General features: G+C 35.5%; 1 protein-coding gene across 6 annotated transcripts; it reads right to left on the reverse strand.

The window, feature by feature from the left end:
* LOC141459635 (calpain-A-like) lies at nucleotides 1-25,316 on the reverse strand. 6 transcript variants are annotated; one of them, XM_074138915.1, is made up of 16 exons: nucleotides 25,040-25,315; nucleotides 23,597-23,773; nucleotides 23,439-23,521; nucleotides 22,763-22,874; nucleotides 16,694-16,828; nucleotides 16,445-16,613; nucleotides 15,218-15,375; nucleotides 13,506-13,762; nucleotides 10,731-10,897; nucleotides 8,301-8,524; nucleotides 5,921-5,957; nucleotides 4,983-5,136; nucleotides 4,829-4,903; nucleotides 1,648-1,772; nucleotides 917-1,112; nucleotides 1-272 (listed from the first exon to the last, which is right to left on the reverse strand). In XM_074138915.1, the coding sequence occupies exons 2-16, from the start codon at nucleotides 23,656-23,658 to the stop codon at nucleotides 187-189; spliced, it is 2,040 nt and encodes a 679-aa protein (XP_073995016.1). In that variant the 5' UTR covers nucleotides 23,659-23,773; nucleotides 25,040-25,315; the 3' UTR covers nucleotides 1-186. The 6 variants fall into 6 exon arrangements, with proteins under 6 accessions (XP_073995016.1, XP_073995014.1, XP_073995017.1 ...); XM_074138913.1 differs by having other exon boundaries at nucleotides 23,439-23,529; XM_074138916.1 differs by lacking the exon at nucleotides 917-1,112 and having other exon boundaries at nucleotides 23,439-23,529; nucleotides 25,040-25,316.
* Between the last annotated feature and the right edge of the window lie 180 nt (nucleotides 25,317-25,496).

Consider the following 25,496-nt stretch of genomic DNA (forward strand, 5'->3'; position numbering starts at 1 on the left):
TTTGTAGCCAATCAATACAGTTAGCTTTATTTACATTAAAATTTATCCCTAATTACAATAATTAGCAAAAACTTTATATCAAACTTCGTTTCTGAAAGACATCTCTCTTCTACTTGTCCTGTACGACGCTATAGGGAGTTGCAGCGTTACTTAAATAGACTTGCGATCTTCTTCCGAATTCTTACTTTAAGAGTATATGGCTTTTTCCATCCATTCTTCTACAGTGAATGTAGCTACCTTCGTATTGTTGGGATCTTTGTCTTTAAAGATCTCTGAAAAAAAAATTTAGTTTTTTTTTATCTTTTTAGCAATTAGATTCCGCTTCTGACACTCTTTCACTCAAAAGGACAACCTAATGCACTAATCCATCGGCTCTCATCAGTACCTCACAACCTCAACTGATTGCTACTTTATTGAACTAGTTGTGATGCTGTATATTCTACACTAGAATGTTGTCTACTTGTAAGACGGGATCTTCTTACATTAGGAAGTAGAATAAAGGGGTTTTAGAGAAGGTTCCTGAGGAAGATTGGGAGGAAAGGAGGTCGGAATGAGAGAATATTGGAAAGGGATAGGGGAAAATAAACATGTATTGAATAAAATTGGAACAGACATATGAGAGGGATGAAAACAGAAAAGTGGCCGAAAAGACGTCGTGCTGAGAGGACACAGGAAAGTGGTAGTTTGAGTATGTGGGTCGAGGAAGAAACGTCGTGGTATGGGAAGTAAGATGATCATCGTGACAGGAACAACAAAGTACCTCTTGGTTCTGATGGTAACAAGCCGTGGAGTACCTCGATTAAGAGGCACGTCATTATCAGTGTCACGTCATTATCACGTCAGTTCTAAACCAGTGTTTTATTGCAGTTATAATCACATATTTTTGTCCTAACAGTACGTGGCAGAAAACATTTACCCATCATCGATTCCAGTCTCACAGCGCACAGCATGAAATCATCGATTGCAATTCTTCCATCCCGCCCGGCGTATCGGTGGCCCAAGGCGATAATCACTCGATTGCTAAGTTCGTAGCCAGCTGAGTTTAAAGCAGGTCTTAGATCAAAGGGATTCAAGTAACCAGTGTTCAAACTGTCGTATGACTCGAAAACAGTCTGTAAAAGAAGCAAAGTAGAAAGGTAAAATAAAATGGTAATTAATTTTTGATAAAAACTTCTCTTTTTTCTAATTAAAGAAAATGAATTTAAATAAGAGAAAGTACAGTAGACAAAGATTTTCCGAATTTCATGTAATTTGGTGAAAAAAATATGTCCTGCTTTTGGAGCTTTTAACGAACAGCAACAAAATTGCCCTCACAATAATGGCGACCTACTGAATAGTGTCAGAAAGTGATTTTTAGACATGGGCTTCTCTCTTTGCATGTGAGTGTTAGAGAACGATTGTAGGGTACAGCAAATTTCTCAGGAATTCCTGATAGGGACAATCCTCTTCATTCACTCTATAATCGGATAGAAGCCATCGTTTTTCCCCATATCGCTCTTACTACCTAGATATCCTAGGGCTTTTTCTCCACTCAGTCGGGGATTGTAAGAAGCAGTACTCCACAGTATTCTGGAGTACGAAGAGTAAGATGTCTCAAAAAGGAACTCCAAATCCGCAAATAATAAATAAAATAATGAAAAACCGAACCTTCCAAGCTTTTATAATATTGTATAGATACTTGAATTCTTCGAAATCCAATTTGCCAGAACGATCAGCATCAACCAGTGCAATCATGCTGCGACATGCTTCTTTCGAAAAGCCGCCATTAATTTCTGTAAAAACATAAGCATTAACAACTAAACATTTATATTTGTATTAGCACAACTTCCATAATTTACGCTATAGATAAGCCAACAGTTTAGACACCTGAATTCTTATTTGAGCCAATGGATTTCACGCTTTTGGACTCGAAGCTATCGCACTTACCTTATTTAGAACAAAAACCTTGTCAATGCAACAGGCTATACAATCTCTATTCATATTCCAGAAATGCTGCTCCAACCGGATATAAACACATGAAGCTAATTGTCTCAGGACTATTATGGTCCGCAATGTGAGAATTTTTCACCTTTATTGACTTTATTAGCAACTCCGCGTTCAAAAATGCAACGGAGTTTTAGCATCTGCACTCTAGAATTAGGAACTATATCTCGAAATAGACAATTGACGAAAAATGTGATTATTGATCTGTCCATGCTGAAAATGAATCAGCTGACGAATCAAACTCAAACAGCAGCACTAACTAGTCTGACTGGCGGTATCCAGAACTCAATGTGCTGATTGGCTAGTTACATTTATTTATTTATAAGCCGTATTAGGATAAAAATTGTCGGTTTTGGGGATTAGTGTGATTAATAAGTTTTCGGCTTATTTTAAAGTTCAAGATAAAATCTTTGTTTTCTTTACATTATTTAGAATATTTTTTTTTAATTAACTAAAGTATAGCACATAGTTCTAAACTCGTTAAACGAAAATCCTTTCTTCCCAAAATGGTACCTAACCCTCATTTAACCTTGTTGGTACCCCAACTTTACTTAGATATATAATTGAACAGCTACATAATTTTTGTAAATAGAAGAAATGTATTTTTATATGTATACAGGGTGTCCCAAGCTATATGGATAACGACTTTTTCTCGGAAACTAAAATAGCTAGAAAAAAACTAAAAAATACGTGTTCCCTTAGTTTTTTGTTCGGAATCCAAATTTACTTTGTAAATTTTTTTCGCTGGTTCCAGAATCGAGATACGGGCACCAACTTCATTTTTTCAAATGGGAAGGTGCGGTTTTTATTTCAGAAATAGATTCCTCTATTTTTTTTAAAGAAAAATTTACTTGAACGGTTTTATTCTGTGAGCGATATTTTAGAAGTTATGAATGAAAACATGATTCTTATAAGAAATGTCAAAATGATAATATTATAACGGTTTTTGGATAGAATAAGAAGAAAAGTACTATTTTATTATAAATTTTACTCCTCATTAATATTACAGATCATGCTCGAACTGGCCTCCACCATTAGAGATGCATAGACATGCTCTTTCCTGCCAATTGTCCCTTACTGCCAAAGAAATAGATTCGGCTTTAACCGACTTACACGTATCTATTATTTTCTGCTTTAGTTCATCTACAGATGCCAACCCGAGCGAGGTGTCACTGAATCGCCCCCCGTGTCGATATAACACGCCCATCAAATTGCCTATCGAGATATCTCTTTACATGCCTGATGGTGTTATATCGACACGGGGGGGGGGGGCGATTCAGTGGCCACCTCTCTCACCGGATTTGACACCTATGGACTATTTCCTTTGGGGATACCCGAAAAACAAGGTGATTATTCATAACTTTTTTCTTTCTTTCCTTATTTCTGCTTATCTAAAAGCATTTCTAAATCTAGATGCATCAGAATCAAGCCGGAATAGCATCTGTAGATGAACTAAAGCAGAGAATAATAGATGCCTGTAACTCGGTTAAAGCCGAATCTATTTCTTTGGCAGTAAGGGACAATTGGCAGGAAAGTGCATCTCTCTAATAGTGGAAGCCATTTAGAGCATGATCTGTAATATTAATGAGGAGTAAAATTTATAATAAAATAGTACTTTTCTTCTTATTCTATCAAAAACCGTTATAATATTATCATTTTGAAATTTCTTATAAGAATCATGTTTTCATTCATAACTTCTAAAATATCGCTCACAGAAAAAAACCGTTCAAGTAAATTTTTCTTTAAAAAAATAGAGGAATCTATTTCTGAAATAAAAACCGCACCTCCCCATTTGAAAAAATGAAGTTGGTGCCTGTATCTCGCTTCTGGAACCAGCGAAAAAAATTTACAAATTAAATTTGGATTTCTAACAAAAAACTAAGGGAACACGTATTTTTTAGTTTTTTTCTAGCTATCTTAGTTTCCGAGAAAAAGTCGTTATCCATATAGCTTGGAACACCCTGCATATGTTTTTTACTAAATAAAAATAAATAAGAAAAAGAGGCAAATAGCCAATTTTAAAAGTCTTTCTCAAGACTCTGGAATGGCAGTTTCGTTCTTTGGACGGTACAGAGATAGCGACGCAGTCGCGACGCCAGAGCACGGCAGGGTCGGCTTTGCTATATAAAGGGCAGAATCGGCCGTGTCTGCATCAGTCTAAGAAAATTTTTCAACTTGGAAACATCAACAATACCTACCTTAGCTGGAAGGTTGCTGACTGGGCCTTACTTTTAAAAACCACCTGGATCTCTGTACCAGCCAAAGAATTTCAATGTACCGGATCAGAAAAAAATATCGAACACTTAACACATATATATTGAAGAAAGAAGAAAGTGCAGTACACAGAGCCGCATTAGTACACCAGCTGCAGAGGCAAGCAGAATCACCAGCGCTACCACAGTGTGAGATACGAGCGGGGACCAGGCCAATTGGTACCGGGGTTTATCGGGATGCTGGCCACACTGCCCACTGCCGGGGCTCCCAAAGCCGGTTGCCTGGTATTAGCTTACGGCCCTTTTCAGGGCCTCTCACTTCACTTTTTCTGTGGGCTCGCGCTGTGTTCAAGCTATTCTCAGAGCGGCGCATTCACCTTAACCAACATTGAGATCGGCCATTTTCAGGGCCACTCAACTGTGTGGTTTCCCCGCTGGGGAGCGCCATAAGCGATTCGTGTGCCGATATATTTTTTGTAACTGGGCCTTTTCAGGACCACCAAGTTACGTGTACTTTTTTAAAATTAGTTCTGTATTTCTCCAACTTGAGGTTCGTTTTGTTTATTTGCATTTTGCTCTTTTACAATTATTTCATTCGGTTAAAAGTGCATATAAAGTAGGATGCGGCTTACCAAAAGCAGTTTTGCAACGAAACAAGGCCCATATGAAGGCCGTATTGCTGCTTTTGTTTTCTAGTTCGGTTTTGTCTGCCATTAAAAAATTACTATTAATTAATAATATCAAAATGATAGCCCGCTGTTTTATACATAGGTATCGTAGTCTTACCATTCCTCATGATGCAGTCTAAAACCACCTTAAGTTCAAAGCAATCCATTTTCTCATCCGTACCAGCGTATTCCTTGAACAATTTTCTCAGCTTTTCCTCATTTGCTTTCTCTTCATCCAGATTCACTGTTCGACTTGTAGCTTCTATAACTTCCTGTTTACAGAGCGCTCTTTAAACTAAAATACAACCGGTTGTTTTCCAAGTTTGGAGTCTGACAGATCAAAACCGATCCGACAAAGCTTCTCTGCTTTAAATGAATGACTGCACCGAAAAAAGCTCCGGGCGCCAATAACCTCAGATGTTGACGCGCCTTGATTCATTTTTTTTGGGGGGGGGGGAAGTCAACTATTACGTAAGTAATAAAACAATTTATGTGCAATGTTTGGTAAAGGCGGAAAAAAAATGAAATAATATTCATGTCCAATTGAACTTTATTGATTGCAGAAATATATTACTCTCAATGAGAGTAATATCGAGCCAGTTGTACAGTAATAGTTGAGTAATGTATAGCTCTGCGTGCTAATGTGGCGGAAACGTAAAAACAAAAACCAAATTTAATTATTATACAAGAACATCAGAAATCCAATTAATCTCACTAATGAAATAACGAAAAAATAATAATAATGACTCGAAGACCGACCTATGCACGCGAAATAGCAGTTACAGCATTGGGTGGAAGCTAGGGACTATGAACCAAAATTGCAAATCTCCTGTCGTTTTTAATTAAATGTGTCATTAAATTTTTTGTTTCTGTTTATATAAAAGCAAATTTTAGTCTTAAAAGAGAAAGAATAAAGGAATTACTTCAATTAAGTTGAATAAAATGCAAAATTTTGAGGTTATCTCTGTAAAAACTATTGCCAAACATTTATACATAATTCTAACGTAGCTCATGCGCATGTCTGTTTATAACTAAAACTTATTTGGTTCAACTTACTCTGGTTGATCTTGCTTTTATTTCTTGATCTAGCACCCTAAAAAAGGAATTTAGGAATTGACAATATATAGTAACTTTACATAAAATATAATCGATAATCTAATTACAAACTAAGTGAAAGATATCCACTGCCCTGCAAACAACTTCCGCCATCAGATGGCGACTGGGGCTCAAGCATTACTAGCTAGAAAAAGTGGTTTTTGCCAATTTACCAATTGTCCTCGATTTGTGTGCGTGTGTGTGTTTTTCTCGCAAGAGGTTTTTCTCGCATTATGACTTTAGGTCATCATGATTTTATTTCAAATTTTGTTCAGTGATTACAAACACAGATCTAAAACTTTTACCGCTAAAATTTATCTAATAATATTCCTGTGAAAGAAGGAGGGTAGATTGCTCCTCAGGTGATCAGAATTAACTGTTCAAAGTTTAAGGAACTTTATATATTAGATCTTGGTCAGTAAGAGGAAGTCGTGTCGGGGTTCACACTATTTCGTTTCTCTTACAACAGTGGGGAGAAACAGGCAATCTGGGGTTTCTTTGTGAATATCGAGTGTTCACACACGCATCAAGTACCAAAGTTTCATAAAAACCAGCATTTCTGAGGATAACTTAACATTGAAACTTTGTCACCTCATTTCTTCTATCTAGGACAAAGAAAAATTGAGAAGAATAAAGCAGGTCACCCGGAATACATTTATGATGGTCTTCAGCACATAAGACCTAGCCGACATTATGAACATTCAAGTTTAGTATTATACCGGGTGATCCATTTAAAACGCACCAATCGCTAATAACTTTTTAGGGAAGCGGAATTTCGAAAAAAACTTACGAAGTAAACTATATGTTCTTTTTGGTCTAGTTTTCAAATTTTTTACCCCCGATGCTGTATCTTCATTTTTGGCGGAGTTACGGCTAAAACCCCGATTAGGGTTTCATAAGGTCCACTGGTTTTGACAATGATTATGAAAATTACATAAAAAATTGTGAAAAATTACGTTAACCCCGTTTTAATATTTGTCGAGATATTTAAGATCAAAGTTACAATTTTATCTATTCGTGAACGGTTTTCAATATTAATTTTCCACCAGAAATATACGTTTTGGGAGGTCCTCTGACTGCGAAAAATGTTATTTGTGTCACAAATAACAAAAATAATAATAATTGAAGATTTAAAAAAATGTACTGCAATGTAATGATTATGGGTGAGTCAGAATAAATTTGTTTTAACATATCATTTTAATGTACCCAGTATGCAAGACTTCTTGACCTATGATTGCGGTAAGAATATCTCACCAGGGAGGGGTGGGTGTTAGTCTAGTGGTCAAGAGCGTGGCTTTGTAAGTCTGACAGATTCTATGACTACATTTTATTTAAAAAAGTATTATTATTTTTTAAGTAATAAGAATTACTGCAAACGCGGGATTCAAACTGGGCATCTCCCACTTACAAAGCCCCGCTCTTGACCACTAGACCGACACCCGCCCCTCCCTGGCAAGATATTCTTACCGCAATCATAGGTCAAGAAGTCTTGCATACAGGGTACATTAAAATGATGTGCTGGTTGCTTTTATTTGATGATAAAACAAATTTATTCTGACTCACCCATAATCATTAAATTACACTACATTTTTTTAAATCTTCAATTATTATTATTTTTGTTCTTTGAGTCTGAAATAATATTTTTTGCAGTCAGAGGACCTCCCAAAACGTGTATTTCTGGTGGAAAATTAATATGGAAAACCGTTCACGAATAGATAAAATTGTAACTTTGATCACAACAAATATTAGGGATATCAAAACGGAGTTAACGTCATATTTCATAGTTTTTTATGTAGTTTTCATAATCATGGTCAAAACCAGTGGTCCTTATAAAACACCAATCGGGTTTTTAGCCGTAACTCCGTGAAAAATAAAGATACAGCATCGGGGAAGGAAAATTTGAAAACTAGACCAAAAAAAACATATAGTTTACTTCGTGGATTTTTTCGAAATTCCGCTTTCCTAAAAAGTTATTAGCGATTGGTGCGTTTTAAATGGATCACCCTGTATACCGCCGAAGCGAGTACACGGTAGCCGAGAGGTTAGAGACGAGACCTGTGAAGCTAATATGTATTGTGGTATTGGGTTCGATTTCCGGTCATAAGCCTTGGATTTTATTTAGTGGTCTATAAAAGAAATTTACAGTAAAGTATGTTTGCTAGTTGCCTCCGTTCCACGACACCTAATTGATATTTGGACGTTAGCCCCGCCTAAAAAAATATGCGATTACTTTACTTATGAACATTCTTTTGATTCAATAAGTGGGAGAACAATACTGCAAAGAATTTTCTTTTGAGATTTATATAAGTAAGAAAAAACAAATGAATTATAATATACTTACTTAACCGGAGCTTCTATTTCAGAGAACAGACGCATTAGAAATTTCCCTTCTACGTCTGTTTGACCTAATGCCGGTACGATACAATAAGTCCCCGGATATAATTCAACACGTTTCACTGCTTGCCTTTGGTTAGTGGAGAATCCCTGACCAACTTGATATTCTCTACCGAAAGCGAAAAATTCAGCCGTAATTGGCCGGGTTTGATTTTTATATTCCCCATCAAGCTGTTCAGAAAAATAAAATTAGTTTAATAATAGAATAAAAGATTTGCGAGGAATCGGCCAAATAAAACAACTCGTCTTTTTGCCAACGTTTAGACAAATATATTGTCCTCTTCAGGGCCTGGATATTACAAATACAAAACAATTTACAGAGTCAGTAACATAGAAAAAACAGTAATACAAAAATAAACAGTAAAATACAATAAATTCTTTATAATTATTAAAACTTACGTGGCTATGCGGGTTGGTTGAGTTACACTAAGAGCTAGAAATGGAGAAGCAGGTATATATATACAGATATAGCGGGACTTACACGGGAATTTTGGTAATTACAATTGAACAGATACAATAGACTAATTACAACAAAAGAGTAAATACGGTAAATATTGGGAAATTTCTTTAAACAACAAAAACCGTTAAACACAAAACACAGGAGAAACCAAATAACCCTTATGCACTAAATAACAAATAACCAAAAGATTTGAAGTAAATTTTGGTTTTTTATTTGACCGATTCCTCGCAAATCTTCCATCCTAAGTTTATCAATTTGCGGTCACGAAAACTATATATTCATATTTAATAATAGAATTAGTTTCTCGTTTTAGTTTTAATACGCGTCAAGAAATGTGCTCCCAATGCAACACTTTCTCTTACAATATTCGAGCAAGAGAACAAGAGATTTAAAAAATAGAAAACACCTGCCTTCCGTTTTCACCAAAAAATATTTTTAGCTTTAGGATAAAAAGAAAGAAATTAACATTAAGGATTTTTTTTTAATGGTTAAGACTTTTTCATTCATGGAAAGTAAAGTTGTTCGCAGTAATACAGTTGACGACGGATAAGTGATATGTGAGGATACGGTAGCCCACGTCCCGGAATAGCGTATTGTTGTCAGCACGTTGTAGAGTTGTTAGTTATCCAATCACTTTTCTACGGGCCTGCAGAAAGCCTTAGCCCGTCTTTCTCTACCCATCTCGTTCTGTCCTGTCGCGACACGTTCACAGCATCATACATGTAAGACGTAATACATGTATTGAGCAGTGAACTAGAGAAATCAACATTACGAGTGTCATTCAATAATGAAACCAATAGCTCCATACCAAAAATGGTTGATTAAAATAAACAATTTCTAATTTAGGTTTCCGCATAATCCCCAATATCTTCTAGCACTTCTCTCATCTTCTTGCGAGCCTTCTCGGCGAAGAATTCTTTACTTTGATCTCGGAATCCCCATTATCTTCTAGCACTTCTCTCATCTTCTTGCGAGCCTTCTCGGCGAAGAATTCTTTACTTTGATCTCGGAATCCCCATTATCTTCTAGCACTTCTCTCATCTTCTTGCGAGCCTTCTCGGCGAAGAATTCTTTACTTTGATCTCGGAATCCCCATTATCTTCTAGCACTTCTCTCATCTTCTTGCGAGCCTTCTCGGCGAAGAATTCTTTACTTTGATCTCGGAACCAGTTTGTACCTCTTCCTTTACTTCTTCGTTGTCGCAGATTTTGATGCTGCGCCAAGCTCTGTTGATTGAACCAAACAGATAAAAACCTAAAGGGGAAAGGTCACGGCTGTAAGGGATGAGGTAGGAGCTTCCAATCCTCTTAGCCAATATTTCCAGCATCAGTTCCTCGTGCGTCTTTCCTCTGCCGTCCCGTACATTCCCTCAATAACGCGGAATTGATTTTTAATCATGTATGAGTAGTAATATAGTGCGTTGCTCCTCTAAAAAAAATCGCAGAAAATCGAACCGCGCATCATTAATATTATTAATCGGATCATTAAGCGACGATTTCACTAAATATATTTGTTTGTTTATTAATAGAATGACCCTTGCCTTAATAATAAATGTCAAAATTAGCGTCCATTCTTAGAAGAACCATTAGATCTTCCTCGTACTTGTTAACAGATTGCAATTTGTTGACAAGAAAAGGTATTATCTTGGACTCTACTGTGGAATCCGCACCCTGGACCTTCATAAAAAGTGCTTCTGAAAGCAATTTGGATTAACGGGCTCGAACTGTAAGTTCAAAATACCGCTTTCAATTTTATATTCTGTCTAACACTTAGACTCAAATAGTGGATTCAAAAGTGTAAACACAAAATTTTAGAACAAATTGTTAAGATTTATGGTTTCCTGTAACATTGCACAAGCTGGCAGGGAACCCAATACTTTCTGGATAATCAGAACGTAAGCAAAGAAAAGGTAATTACTTTGTAAACTCGAAATCCAATCGTATGTCCCTCGGGATATCTTCTTCGTGATTTCCTTCGTTTTCCTATAAACTTCTCCATGAGAGCAATTATCAAAGAATATTTCTTCTTGCTCTGGTCTATATCAGGTACCTCGATTTTATATTGCGGATTAAACCAAAATTTCCCTGTAAAAAAACTTTATCGTAAAAACAATACTTCATGAAAAACTAACTTACGAGGGTCGTTTGAAAAGTCCGTGCAAAGTCAGAGAGATAGCACCACTGGCGCGTATCGAGGTTATGTTTAGTTAGTAGCATCTCTTGGAAGAACACACACCAAGTTTCAGCCAGATCGGTCTATTTCTTTGTGTTTGGCATTCGTTTGAATCGAGGAAGTCGAGTGATTTTCAAAAAATGGACGAAAAAGAATTTCGTGTGTTGATTAAACACTACTTTATAAAAGGCAAAACGCCTCAGGAGACTAAAGAGAAGCTTGATAAACATTATGGTGACTCTGCACCTTCGATTAGAACAGTTTATAAGTGGTTTCAAAATTTTCGGAGTGGCCATATGGGCACAAGTGACGCTGAACGTTCTGGACGCCCTGTTGAGGTTACTACTCCAGAAATTATTGATAAAATCCATGATATGGTGATGGATGACAGAAGAGTGAAGGTGCGTGAAATTGCTAGTGCTGTGGGCATCTCGAATGAACGGGTACATAATATTTTGCATCAACATTTGGACATGACAAAGCTATCCGCAAGATGGGTGCCGCGATTGCTCACGCTTGACCAAAAACGAAATCGTGTGAAGTGTTGCAAGGACGGTTTGCAGCTGTTCCAGAAGAATCCGCAGCGTCGTTTCGTCACTGTGGATGAAACATGGATACATCACTACACTCCTGAGACCAAAGAACAATCTAAACAATGGGTTACCAAGGGGGAATCTGCGCCAAAAAAGGCGAAGACCGTTCCTTCGGCCGGAAAGATTATGGCGACTGTCTTTTGGGATTCGCAAGGAATAATCCTCATCGACTATCTGGAAAAGGGTAAAACTATTACAGGTGCATATTATTCATCGTTATTGGACCGTTTGAAAACCGAGCTGCAAGAAAAACGCCCACGATTGGCACACAAAAAAAGTCCTTTTCCATCACGACAACGCACCAGCTAACACCTCAGCAGTTGTGGTCGCAAAATTAATGGAAATAGGGTTCCAACTCGTTTCACATCCCCCCTATTCTCCAGACTTGGCTCCCTCGGACTACTATTTGTTCCCCAATATGAAGAAATGGCTGGCGGGAAAAAGATTTTATTCAAACGAGGAGGTGATTGCAGAAACGAATGGCTATTTTTCAGACTTGGACAAATCCTATTATTCGGAAGGGATCAACAAACTAGAGCAGCGTTGGACGAAGTGTATAAGCCTAAAAGGAGACTATGTTGCAAAATAAAAAAGGTTTACCCCAAAAAATTAAGTAGTTTTTATTTTTGCACGGACTTTTCAAACGACCCTCGTACTGTTGAAAAAGTTTCAACTTTGGTCTATTTTTCCTTCATTCACTAATAAACAAAGTGCTCTAATTGTCTATAAAAATTAGGAATATCCTTGCTTTAAAACTGATTTATGCTTGTGCTGATTGTGGAAGAGTAATTTGATGCTCAAAGGTCAAAAACAACTTCATCAGTTCAATGAAATGCTTTTGTTGCTTTTCATGAATATTAGTCATTGTCTTTTTAGTTATTTTTAACCTTTCCTTCGAAATAGAGTACAAGATGACAGTGGAAAATGATAGTACTTTCCAGTTATGGAAGTACTCCAGCTTATTGAAAACACAGGAACAAAGGAAAAGACTAATAAAGGGTGAAAGAACTAATATTCCACCAGTTCTATCAGTAAGGATGACCCTTTGAACTCTTCTTCACATTAATGGGTACTTCGCAGGGCTAAAAGTCTTGAGAATGTTGATATCGCTGAGGATTGGATCATTCTCTGAAAATAAGCAAAGCAAAAACTAGATGCCACAACTGTGGTAGCCGAAACATACATACTTAGCTGCCAGCGTGTACAATGTTGTGGAAACTATAAATCTAACAATCTTAAGTGTGCTCACAGTTTCAGTGGCAATAGATTATTGTTACGAAACAATCGCTAACACTTGTGAGTGACAGAAATGCAAAAGCTTACAATCCTTTGAGAAGACGAACTCATTTTGACTTACCAAAAAAGATGAATATTGGACCTGAATCTGCAACATTCCTACTACAAGTAGGCTATTTCAGTTAATGGCGAGATATAAAAAGAAAAAATTAGATTGCTCACAATCACCGGAAGAAGCAGTGAGTGACTTAATTGATTCAAGAAGTGATGTCTAATCGGCCAAAAGTTGATAATAAACCCAAACTGAGTATCTATCTCAACCTTCACCAAATTTCAACTGCAGAAAATAAGAAACTTAAGCTTATTTAAAAGTGCGCAACCCAGACGATTGAGCTGATTGGTGAATTTTAAAAACAACATTTTAAAGGAAAGTGAAACTGTAGTTGGAACATCGATATATCGAATTGAAAAGCAGCAGTATACCGGAAGTGGCACCTGACTGAACTATTTTGGGAATTTTCTGTAAAATTTCAAACGATTCGCTCTAAATTTCATATTTAGCAACAATGTAATTTCTGGAAAAGTTTTCAAAAGAAAATTCATTTTCGGGCTGAACTTTAAATATTTATAAAAAAAAATAATATGCTTTAAAAAACAATGGAAAATTGAATAGCAATACTTGCATATTTACCATAAAAAGGTTGACCACCAGCATTCACTCCGCGCACCCATTCTCCTTCAACTATGGTCACCTTCCATTCTTTTCTGCTGATATCCTGGAACAACTTCTCTTGAAGAAGTGGCACTGGATTCAAATGACATAGTGATACCGCCGAGAAATTTTTTTTATAATCTTCAAACGACATCCAAAATTCACCATCATACACATTCGTGATTAATGGAAGTTTTAGTTTGTCGGTTTCATTAATATTTCTCCAATTTGGCCAGCTGCAAATAAAAGAAAAAAATGTTTACGAAATTGACTCCTGGGTGATGAACATTGACAGAGCACCATAAAATCATTTGTCTAATTTCATCTTCTAAAAAGGAGATTGAATAGAATAAGAACACACCCAATGTTAGAACGAATCCAATCATGGAACGAATTGATTCAAATCCTCATTTTTATAGAAGTGTATGCGGCCAAAAATGTTGAAGCAAATTAAAATGAAAATAATTAATAGTAAAGTTACTTAGATTACTACTACAAATGAAGCTATATCACTTAGGAGTCACTGACATATTCCAACTTGTAAAATCAATTAACACCAAAATACAAAATCTGATGCTTGGAGGAGGAACAAGTTCTAAGATTCTTTAGAAGACTGTCAATAATTCTAAAATAATAATATTATTTATTTATTTATTTATTTATTCTGTTTATTTCTTAACACGGAGCGCAAAGCACTATATTTTCTGTATGTTGATAATTTTTTTTTTTTTTTTTTTTATTGTATATATTTATTTATTTACAACCTGTATACATATAACATACATCAAGTAAATGCGTTCATCAATTTGTTAGGCACAGGTTGTAGGCTGAACCCGAGGATCCAGCGCCACAATCGGGAAGGCATGGTGAGAGGGGCCAGCCAATGCTGGAACTCTCTAGGGGTTGGAAGGAAGTTTAGGAAATAGGTAAAAGGTCACGGGGCCAACGTCGTTTCAGGCGTCGTGGAGGACTGTCGGGATGGGTTGTTGTGGATAAGGCTTGTGCTGTGGGATTAGGATGTATGGTTAGGCTATTATGGAAATTAAGGAAGCGAGAATGGATTAGGTCATTGACAAAAGGGATATTGAGGTCTGTTTGGAGGGTTAAATTGGATACATAATAAGGAGCGTTGACGATATGCCGAAGGACTTTAGATTGAAAGGATTGGATTCTTTGAATGTTGGAAGGTTTCGCAGAGCCCCACAGTTCAGCTCCGTAATGTTGATAATAAAAATATTATTTCTTAAGTATCGAAGCATAAATTATATCAATGGTCACCTTCCAATGATAATACATAATGAAGAACGTTTTTATTAGAAACAAAATAGATGATTCTATACAAGCAGCAGAGGAATTGGAACGATTAAACAACTCCGGTTCCAATCCCAGCATGTTCATTGGTTTAATCTCCTGCAATCAGTGCAGTTAAAACCATATGTAAGTGAAAACTTTAGTGCGAAAAAGTGAAATCCGAGATATCCCTCACCAACTTTGTAATACTTTTACTCAAAGAGGCCCCGTTTTACAGAAAATACTTTTCACATTTTTTACAGTAAGTAATGTCTACAAGCATAGCCCTTTCTTAATTACAGGAAAAGGCGATGTTCAGAAGTTTGTAATCAAATCTTTCAAGGACTTTTGGGAGTTGACAAAATATGCTTAGTTTGCATAAATAAATATTTGCTACTTACTAATCACTCCAAGTACCTTTCCATTCGTTTCCTGCTGGATCGCGTAACTGCACCAACTTAATAATGCCTACCTTGGCAATATCTACAAGTTTTACGCTGCTAATGCAATAAGTATGACTTGCTACCAATCCATTTGGCTGTAAACGGCTTTTATCTGACTGCAAACGTTTTGATGAAATGACGATTATTTAGTAGCATATATGTATACAACTAATTAAATTGCATGAATTTATAATGGCATTGTTTCAGTGAACTGTTTAAGTGTCAGCTGAGACCAAGCTCACTGCTACACTGCAGCAATAAGTGTAACTTACGCGCTCTGTTCAGAAAATAACCGAACTTTTTAAAAAAAAAAAAAATTGGTCGTGGCCCCCTTCAAAACACTTTTCCTCTCTATTCACAAATTTTTCACAGCAAGTTTCCATATTGCAAAGAAGTCCTAGATAGCTTTATTCGAGTGCCCTTTAAGATCTGCGCTCATTCTTCTTTAATGGCTCCATTGCTAACGAATCGAACATATTTCCCTCACTAATTTTAATTATAGAAACAAGAAATAATCACATGGATACAGTCCCAGCGATTAAGAAGGAGTATAGTAATATGATTTTTTGCACAAAACTGACGAATTGAGGAAAAGCTGCCGTTATATTTTTCATGAATGATAGATGGTCCATGACTTGTTTAGGGAGATGCCGACAAACGACCCATCGGAAATTCCATGGCATGACCTAACTGAGATGCAATTTCTCTGACAGTCAATCGGCGATTTACACGCACCAGATTGTAGACTTTAGGAATGCGGAAAACATCAATTGAAGTCGATGGCCTTCCTTGCTGAGGATCACCTTCAACTGATTCACGACTACTTTTAAGTCGTCAACAAATAGAACGGATTTACGAAAAATTGGACGTATCGTTAAACAAACAAATGAAATAAGATTACGGCTTTATTATATTTTCAAGACTCTGAAGAAAACAAATTTTCCGAAATTAAAATTACTTAAATTAACGATCATTTTTCTCAATAATCAAGAAATATAATGCCCAATATTTCAGATTTCTTCAACCTCTATATTTTTATGAGCTGGAGTGTTTAAAAACTATTTTGAATGTGAACTTGCACAAGTTTTAGAGGCGTTTCTTTTTTTAGCTGATTGACTCTCAGATAAGAAGGTACCTCATATCCGGTACCGATCTAGAAGAAAGTTATAATAATTGAGCAATTACCGATGTAGTACAGCTCATCAGTGATTTCATCCTGCAAGCTTGTAAGATGATTTCAAACTTATTGAATTCATCATCGCTATCATCAAAATATTCAGCAACTCCGCCAGTTAAATTTTCCAAAGGATCAGGTGGCGGACCTTGAAAAAGTGCGTCGTATCTGCCTTCAAGTCTATGTTTTAATTTCAAAATCATAATAAAATAACAATAATATAGAAATATACGTAATTACAATGAGAAATGCAGTATTACTTGGCGAAAGCTTTTTCAAGTAGAACAGCCCAGAATGAACTTCTTTCTGGTAATCTTGCGAATATTAATTCGTCCTTGTGCGTAGGAAGTCTATCATCAATAACAACGTCCACCCAATGACCATATTGCCAAATTCTTAAAATAAGTCAGTAAAAATTATTTCAATACAAAATAAATTTAGATTAACTATGAAAGAGAATGCACGGAATATCGGCTGCAAGGTTGTATCGATTTCGATCGATTTTTACCAAGACCAGGCTTAGTACATCTCCTCACGTCTTCCAGTGCTACTGCGACCCAATCTTGACTAAATGCAAGAAACCATCTCCTTAAGCCACAGTCTCCGTAGAGTTAGAACTCGCTCACACTGGGAGATCTAGCAGAGATGCTTACTAAGCCTGCCATGACCATAAGTAGGAATCGGCAATGGATTAGCGGTGGGTAAGCTAGGACGCGAAACCTTTTCCGTTGTTCATATCGCATGCTGATTCTAAGTAACTCCAGAACTCTACTTAGAATTCCAGCCCAAAAGCTTCAAGTTAAAGTGGGCTGTCTAAAAAAAATTATTGAAAGATCTATGACCACGAAATAAAACTAAAGGCAAGGGAAGGATCACCGACACTCAGAATACCTTGACAAATTAAACAGACACAATAAACTAGTGATGGGCTATTAGAGCGGACTCGTTCCACTGGAACGAGTCCGATGGTGGAACGAGTTGATTCAAATCCCTATTTTTAAAAAAAGTGATTCCGCCCCGCCACAAAAAATTGAGGCAAATTAAAATGAAAATAATTAATACTGTAGTCGTTTACACTAAAATAAAACTGACTTAAGGCTACTATGTAGAAGTTCACTGACACATTCCAACTTGTAAGAGGAATCCGCACCAAAATACAAAACCTGGCGAGCTTAAATACTGATGCTTGAAGAATAAAATAAGTTCCAAGGTTTTTTTAGAATATCAATTCTAAAATAATATTCATTTTATTATTTTGTTAATTTCTAAACAAAAGTAGGGGTCGATCTAAGACAGGGAGTCGAAGGAAAAATAATTTCGTACCCAATATAGCGAACCTTGCAAAGAAACACCAGGCACACCCATCTCATTAATTAAAAAGCAATGCTGTAGTTACTTTACTTATTATTTAATATATTTTATTTTACATAAAGAAAATGCTGTGTGCTTAATCTTTAACATAGCGGCTGGACGCTCTTTCTCTTATCTTCATTGGCGAAAGTTGAATCGTGTACATGTTATTACGACGATCAAAGTAATACTGAGCTAAAAAATAGTATTACCTAACTGGTTTACTTACTGCTGTATCCCTCCCACTCTATCACCTATTTCACAAACATTCGTCGATTGGAAATAGGTTGTAGTTTAATATTCGTTTCATTTGAAAACAAAAAATATTATAACGCTTTCTCAAGATGTTTTTAATTTTTAAAAATTTGTTTTTGTCCATTACTCTTATAAAATACGAAGAATTTCGAATAAAATATAATATACAAACACAGAATGATCTAGAGTGCAAGTGGAGTCAGTCGTCGTTGCCATGGTGATGGAACCGTTTAACGACTCCGGCCCAATACCAGCAATTTCATTGGTTAAATCCACTGGAATTGGTGGAGTTAAATCCGGAGTGATTTAAATCCTTTTGAAACCGGACTCGTTCCATTTTTTCGTTCACTGAATCTAGCCAATAGAAAATGCTGGAGCTGGAACCGGAGTTGTTAAACGGTTCCATTGCCATGGCAGCGGCGACTGATTCCACCTGCATTCTAGATCATTTGTGTTTGTATATTATATTTTATTTGAAGGGTTATAATTTTTTTTTATGGGAATAATTTCCTACCCATTTGCGTTTTTCTTCTTGAATCAAGTTAACTCCAGTGGTCAAGCTAGATAACGACAAAACTGCAGTTGCTTTAATTTTTATATTTGACTAGCCTATTTTTGTTAATATTTTGTTACGTTGTTAATTTTATATTTATCAGATCAATTGGAAATTAGGGAACTACTTAATGTGTGTTAAAGAAATATAGTTTTGTTATTAACTGGAAAAGGTAACTTTTAATTATTTATTTAATTACAATGCGTGACATTTGTACTAATGCATAGGGTAAGTACAGACTGGAATCAGTGAACGAGTTGTTGGAATCGATTCCAACCCTGGAACTGATTCAAATCCAACGACTCCAAACGCGGACTCGTTCTGCCCATCACTACAATAAACTTTTAAGGTTGATCTTTACAATAGCCCACGGAGGTGTGGCCTGTTCATTGTTGGTGCATGCGCAGTACAGCACAGTTACCGTTGACTTTTTAAACTACTTCCCGCCAATGTTCAATATATTCTTTTTAAATTTCTCAACTTCCCGCTCATGTGCTGTATATCCTTTTTTTGCATTTCTTGCCTATTTATTTTTAGTGAGCATGCGCAGTACACTCACACTTAGTAACTGCTTCCTTTCCAACGTATTATCAGTTCCCGCCAGTATCCAGTGTGTAACTTTAGGTGCGTTTTTTTTTAAAGTTCATAAAACATGAACGTTTAAAATCTACAGTTTTTCTTTTATTTAAAGCATGAATGTTGTCTGAGTGAGGATGGAGATGAAAGTTTCAAAATTTTGAATGAGTGTTGGTTTCATTAGTAATAGATATGTAGGTCCGAAGTGTGTTAAGTATGAAAAGGAGTCATTCTTCCATGGGCGATGAAATGAGAGCATTATTTAAGGGAGTAAATAAATTGTACTAACAGAAGGTAGGCTTCTTTTCTTTTGTTTTTCATGTGTCTGAATTACAAATTAGAGTTGTGTGTGGATTAGTTGGGTAGTGAGGGGGTGTGGGGGGCGAAGCCCCCCATAAAAATAAAAAATAGATCAGGGGGCGTGGGGGCAAAATTTTTTTAAATAAAATTTTCAATCTTGAATTAATAATTCGAAGTGATTAAAACTGTCCGGTAGGACAGTTGTATAAGGGTTGACCATCAAAAACTGCACGAAAAAGCGTAACGTTGAAAAACACCCAACTTTGACAATTTTTTTCTCTTTTTCTATAACAGATAAAATTCCCAAATTTTCTTTAAATCTTACTCCAAACCCTCCTTTATAACTGTAATTTTTTTGCAACCACCCAGATTTAATAGGTTTCGAGAAAAAAGTTGCCGAAAATGAGCAAAAACGGCTTTTTCAAAAAATGTTCTTGTTCTTGTTGTTGTTGTTACCTTTTTTGTAAACAACGTAGCGCCTAAACGCGTGAACCGATTTTCATGAATGAGGTGTCATTCGATTCGGAATTTTATGTAGATGTGCCTTTTGGGGGTCTCGATGCTGTACATCGAATGGGAGAGGAGTTAGCCCCCTTTATGTAAGGCCCCCTCCAAAATTATTATTACTAATTACTCTGTAAATCTTGGCCCGATTTTGATAAAATTTGGTAGGGTGATAGGGTTAGGGCTCCCCTACGTAACATTAAAGCGACGATCAGCTCTAACACTTTTTAAGGGGAAGTATAGCAATCGTTTCAAATTATCGTCACGTGAACCGATTTTCATGAATGAAGTGTCATTCGAATCGAAATTTTGTACAGATTTGCACTTTAAAAGTCTCGACGCCGTGCCTCATAAGGAGGGGAGTTTGCCCCACCCAAATAAGACCCTTTCTAAAACTATTATTACCAATATTTCTATAACGCTTAGTCCGATTTTGATAAAATTCAGCCCGAATAAGTGGTTAAAGCTCCTCTACGTGGCTGTGAAGTGCCATCTTGCTCTTACACCTACTAAGAGGAAGTACTGCTATCGTTTAAATTATCAATGAGTGAATCGATTTAAATCAATGAATTGTCGTTCGATTAAAAAATCTTTCCTCTTTGCCTTTTAGGGAGAAGTACTGCAATCGTAGTTTATTTTTCTTACTCCTCTTAAAAGGAAGTACTGAAATCGCAGTTTAATTTTGCTATTTACGTACAAATACCTTCCTATGTTATTCAAAACGCTTTTTCAAAAAAATTGTTATTGAGGATGGTTTGGGGGAACGCAACTATAATCATTCTATAAAAAGATCTCTCCAGTGGTAGTTACGGTTCCGACTTAACACCTTCTCAGGTTATAATGATAGAATTGCTTATTCCAAATTTTAAAAAAATCTGTTAAGAAGATATGTAACTTTGTAAAATAGACAAAAAGGAAAATCTATCCAAAAGGTACAAAAATCTCCTTAACAAAAACTTACAGTTTAAAATGTTAAGTATAAGGGTTGATTAAACGCCAAAAGGTACACAAATCAGCGAGTACCCAACATTTCATTAATACTTCATTAATAGTCAAGTAATTCTACTGCATTAATTTTCATTAATAAGTTATTTTTTAGAATTTATTAGATATCACAGACCCTTATGCTGGCCACTTCATTTATAATATTTTTTTGTTATAATTATGATAAATCACATATATACGTACATGCATGTTAATGTAGAAAAAGACAAAGTTAGAGTAGGCTACTGTCTTGAATTCGTCTTACCGAAATATTCGTGAGCACAAATAATACACAGATAATAACAAGTAGATTATTCAACAACAATTATTCATTTCTCAATTGTAATTTAATTTAGTCCCCCTAATTTTTGCTTATAGTAAAATCCTGGAATAATTAGCTGTCCTAAAAATATGCATATCTTATTTACTTTATATTACATATATACAACATTGTGGGAAGAACACCTAGATTGAGAATGTAATTGAAGAAAACTATATTATTTGCGATAAAGCCAGATAATTATTACCTATTATTATAAACGTTTGACTACTTCATAAAATGACAATTACTTTAATCAAAGAATGAACTTAAACCGACAAATTTTATTTAAAAATAAAAATAAATAAATAAAATAAAATCATTAAAGTAAGTTTTTTATAAAAAAAAGTTTTGAATTTTTTAGCCTCATATTTTTTTTTCTTTTTAACCTGTAATTAATAGTTTCATTATTATAAATAACTAGATATTACAGTCAATCTACAGTGCTACTTGAACATATATTTTGTAGACGAAAATGGCCAGCATAAGGGTCTGTGACATCTAATAAATTCTAAAAAATAACTTATTAATGAAAATTAATGCAGTAGAATTACTTGACTATTAATGAAGTATTAATGAAATGTTGGGTACTCGCTGATTTGTGTACCTTTTGGCGTTTAATCAACCCTTATACTTAACATTTTAAACTGTAAGTTTTTGTTAAGGAGTTCTGATTCGCGTTACCATATAACCCGCCAGATTTAAATGTAAATATAAAATAAAGAAATATTTTTATATTTACATTTGAATTTGGCGGGTTATATGGTAACAGCGAATCAGAATCACTTCGATATTAGGCCACACCTCCGTGGGCTATTGTAAAGATTTACCAACTTTTATTTTGAACTTGCATGACAGATTGGGAGGATCATGATCCAGGACATAATGACTTACTTAAAATAAATTTACAATGTTTCGACTTACTTAGATTAATCAAACTTAATTGGCATAACTTTAACATTTGGTATGTGCACAACTTGATTCTGTATAAAATGACATATAGACAGTTGATTCACACAACACAATTCAGGCCGACCCACGCTTAGAACGCCATCTTGGAGGACGGACAGCAGAAAAGAACAAAGACGTACACTTCCTACTTAGTGACCACATGAGAAGCCCAAAGGGCAACTGGGTCGAGCTCCCAGGCACACGCTGGTGCCCCCTCTCCGTTGTCTTCTCCAGTGTTGCCAACTGGACAATATTGTGCTAAAAGATATATTCTAGGCCGGGGGGCCGCACATCCCTTCGAGGATCGAACAATTATGTTAATTCTTTCTAAAGAAAAACTAGTTTCTATTGCTTTCTTTTAAACTATTAAGGGGATTAATGAAATAATGTTGATCTCCAATTCATGCCCGTTTTGTCTACCTAGTACTAAAAAATACTAGAATACAATCATTTTTTTTTTTTTCTCGTTTCCCTCAAAAGGCATCAAGACTTGTACATATTTCCAACCTTAATTGTAAATAAACAAGGCGCACCAACCTAAAATGGACTATTCCTGTGTCTCCAACGTTCTGGTCTTGTGGTACAACGAACTTGAATAAAGGATAGTATAAACCCAGAAGAGACATCGGTGCCATCAACCAAGAATTTCCTGTAAACAGTCATATGTTTGCCACCTTAATATTAATAAATCTAAACGGTTTAGAAAGAACTGTAACATGTGGATTACTGAGTAAATAAATAAAATCTGTCCTATTGTTAATAAGAAGTATTTTCTGCCATGGCAATCCTTTATTGCATAAACTTCCTTATTGGTGCTCTAAGCACTATTGGTGCCCTTCACCAGGGGCTTCTGGAATTTTAATTAGGATTAACAGATATGTAATAGAGTAAACAAGCCAACGAAAAATCCTACAAAAATTATACAACTAAAACAAAGATTTTTTTTTTGAAAACATAATGAAAATGATTGCCGTAACATTTAATGTCTAAAAAGGTAGAAGTAGAACCACTTAATAGTTTTTTATAAGCATGGTTTGGTGAAGCGGGCTTTTAAACGGAAGATCCCCAGTTCTATTCGAGAGTAGCTACGTTTCAATTGTTAGAAACGTTAATAGTGAAGTATTTGGTTCCTCCTCTGATCACAATACCTAATTTGAATTAGTCTGAAAGAGCAGGCGTGCCTCAACCTTATTTTAGATATACTGAACACTACCTGAAGTTTCGTTTTGATTCACATCAAATCTCTCTTTAAATCCCATATTATCACCCTCATCAATTCTGAATTCGGCATCACCTCTTATATCCTGGAAAATAAGAGAATCAATACTCAGTTAAAAATAAATTCTATCACACTTTCAAAAAAAAACTAACGCGTGGACGTTTCCAAACAACTGGAGTGTGATGTCTTTCATCCAGGAAAATGGAAGAATCATTTGCAGGGAATTCAGGATCTTCAAATTGTTTTTTGCTTTTCTGACACTCTTCCAACAGTTGTGTGTAATCTTGAACTCCGCCACGTGTCACATAACCTGAACCTTTTTCTCCAAGCTGAAATAGGGAACAAGTAATTGTTTAGCTTTGTGTAATTAGTTCAATATCATTAATGACTAAGTAATCATCATTAATTATTAATGTTTATTATTTTGTAAATGTACAAAATGTCTGAGAAGCAATCTTATTAAGAAAGTGATTGTATGGTATTCCAAATGGAAGAATAGTTATAGAATGTAAAAGTAATGCACTTCTCAAACCAATTCCGTTCACCTGAACAAATTTTAGGTGAGTGGCCTAATACTGAAATGATTTCGATTGGCTGTTACAATGAATTAAATATAAATTTATATTTAAATAAGGCAGGTTACATTGTAACAGCTGATCATAATCGCTTCAATATTAATAATTTTTTTTTTCAAAGGGGCTTCGCCCCAACGCCCCTTCTCCATTGGGTATATATAAAAAACTTCTTAATTTTATTGCAATCCGCAAATCGGTTGTAACGCAAATGTTGTGTTGAGAAACGTAACACAATTATTAATGGAAGAAATACAAAGATAACTTACCTTAGTCATGGCACTCCCTAGCACACGGTTTGTACACTCTAGCTACTCCCTCCAGGAAAGCTCCCGTGAGGTCCCCACTGGAAGAGTGACTCCTACGTCACATATATTCCGTTAAGTAGGAATCAAACTGACCAGTGGCGGTCCTTCGTCAACAGCAATAATCTCGGCACTGCCGTTCATACTTATCTATCGCACTGTTTTGTTTTGTCAATGTTTATTTGACTTTCACACTGTGGGCTGTGTTACTAATCAAACCAACATCCATACAAAATTGCACCAATTTTATCTGACCATCCTCACCCAGTCAACATTTATGCTTTAAACAAAATTTTAAAAAATGCTACACTAGCGAGAACTTACTACAGCAAATTAAAACTGAAAAAGGAACTGTACTAAATTAAATGACGCTTAAAACAAATTACTAGATCCAAAAAAAAATATCGCATGGCACCTACTACATTAAAAATTAAACGGTAACTAGGCTGCACTCCGCAAACGATCTAAATAAATAAGCCACAACCCTGGCCGCTTAGACGGGCGAGACTTGCCTAAACGGTAAAATGTTCCTATAATGTAAATAGGATTGTTCGAATATGTGCAAGTAAATTCCAAGAACAATTAATGGAATACCGTTTACATCAAATAAACGCAAAGTACTGTACTTTATTCCGTTCTTGGCTTTAGTCCTTTTGATGTAAACGTTGTTTTATAATATTATATATATATATAATATATAAATAACAGTGAAACTTACGTAGTGAAGATCAATTTCTTCGAATTTGTGCGGCATGGGTCACTGTGGTAAAGTGAGCTATGCGGTGGAAAGGAGATAATGGTCCTTCGGAGGCGAAAAGTCCGCCTTCAGTACTTTTCACAACTTCAGATCTCCACTGTAAATTCAACTAACATAATGACAGCATGAATTCTTTTAATTTTGACTTTGTGCTCTACGAATAACTAAAATTTAGATATTAAAGGTTTTTTTTAAAATGTCCAGATGGCCGTTATGTGTTTCAAATAAATAAAATAAAAAAAAAACCATATGTTTATTTTAATTAACTATTTAAAGTTATACATTGTTTGGAAAGTAAAAATGAAAACAAATCATAGTCGCCAATTTTGTTTTTACTTAAATACATATGTTAACAATAATTATTGACAATAATTTCCTTACCAAGAAAGAGAAAATAAAATAAAAAATATTAATATTC

The sequence above is a fragment of the Rhodnius prolixus genome, unplaced genomic scaffold (assembly GCF_049639745.1).
Source record: "Rhodnius prolixus isolate KJV_2025 unplaced genomic scaffold, Rpr scaffold_17, whole genome shotgun sequence".
Classification (NCBI taxonomy): domain Eukaryota; kingdom Metazoa; phylum Arthropoda; class Insecta; order Hemiptera; family Reduviidae; genus Rhodnius; species Rhodnius prolixus.

What these genes read in the sequence shown, in the direction of transcription:
- LOC141459635 (XM_074138913.1), bottom strand. Translation starts at nt 25,075, where the DNA reads ATGCCGCACAAATTCGAAGAAATTGATCTTCACTAC. An exon ending in ATATTATAAAAGCTTGGAAG is followed by an intron (nt 1,113 to 1,647) that starts GTTCGGTTTTTC and finishes CTTCTTTTACAG; the next exon opens with ACTGTTTTCGAGTCATACGA. An exon ending in GAGACTGGAATCGATGATGG is followed by an intron (nt 273 to 916) that starts GTAAATGTTTTC and finishes TTTTTTTTTCAG; the next exon opens with AGATCTTTAAAGACAAAGAT.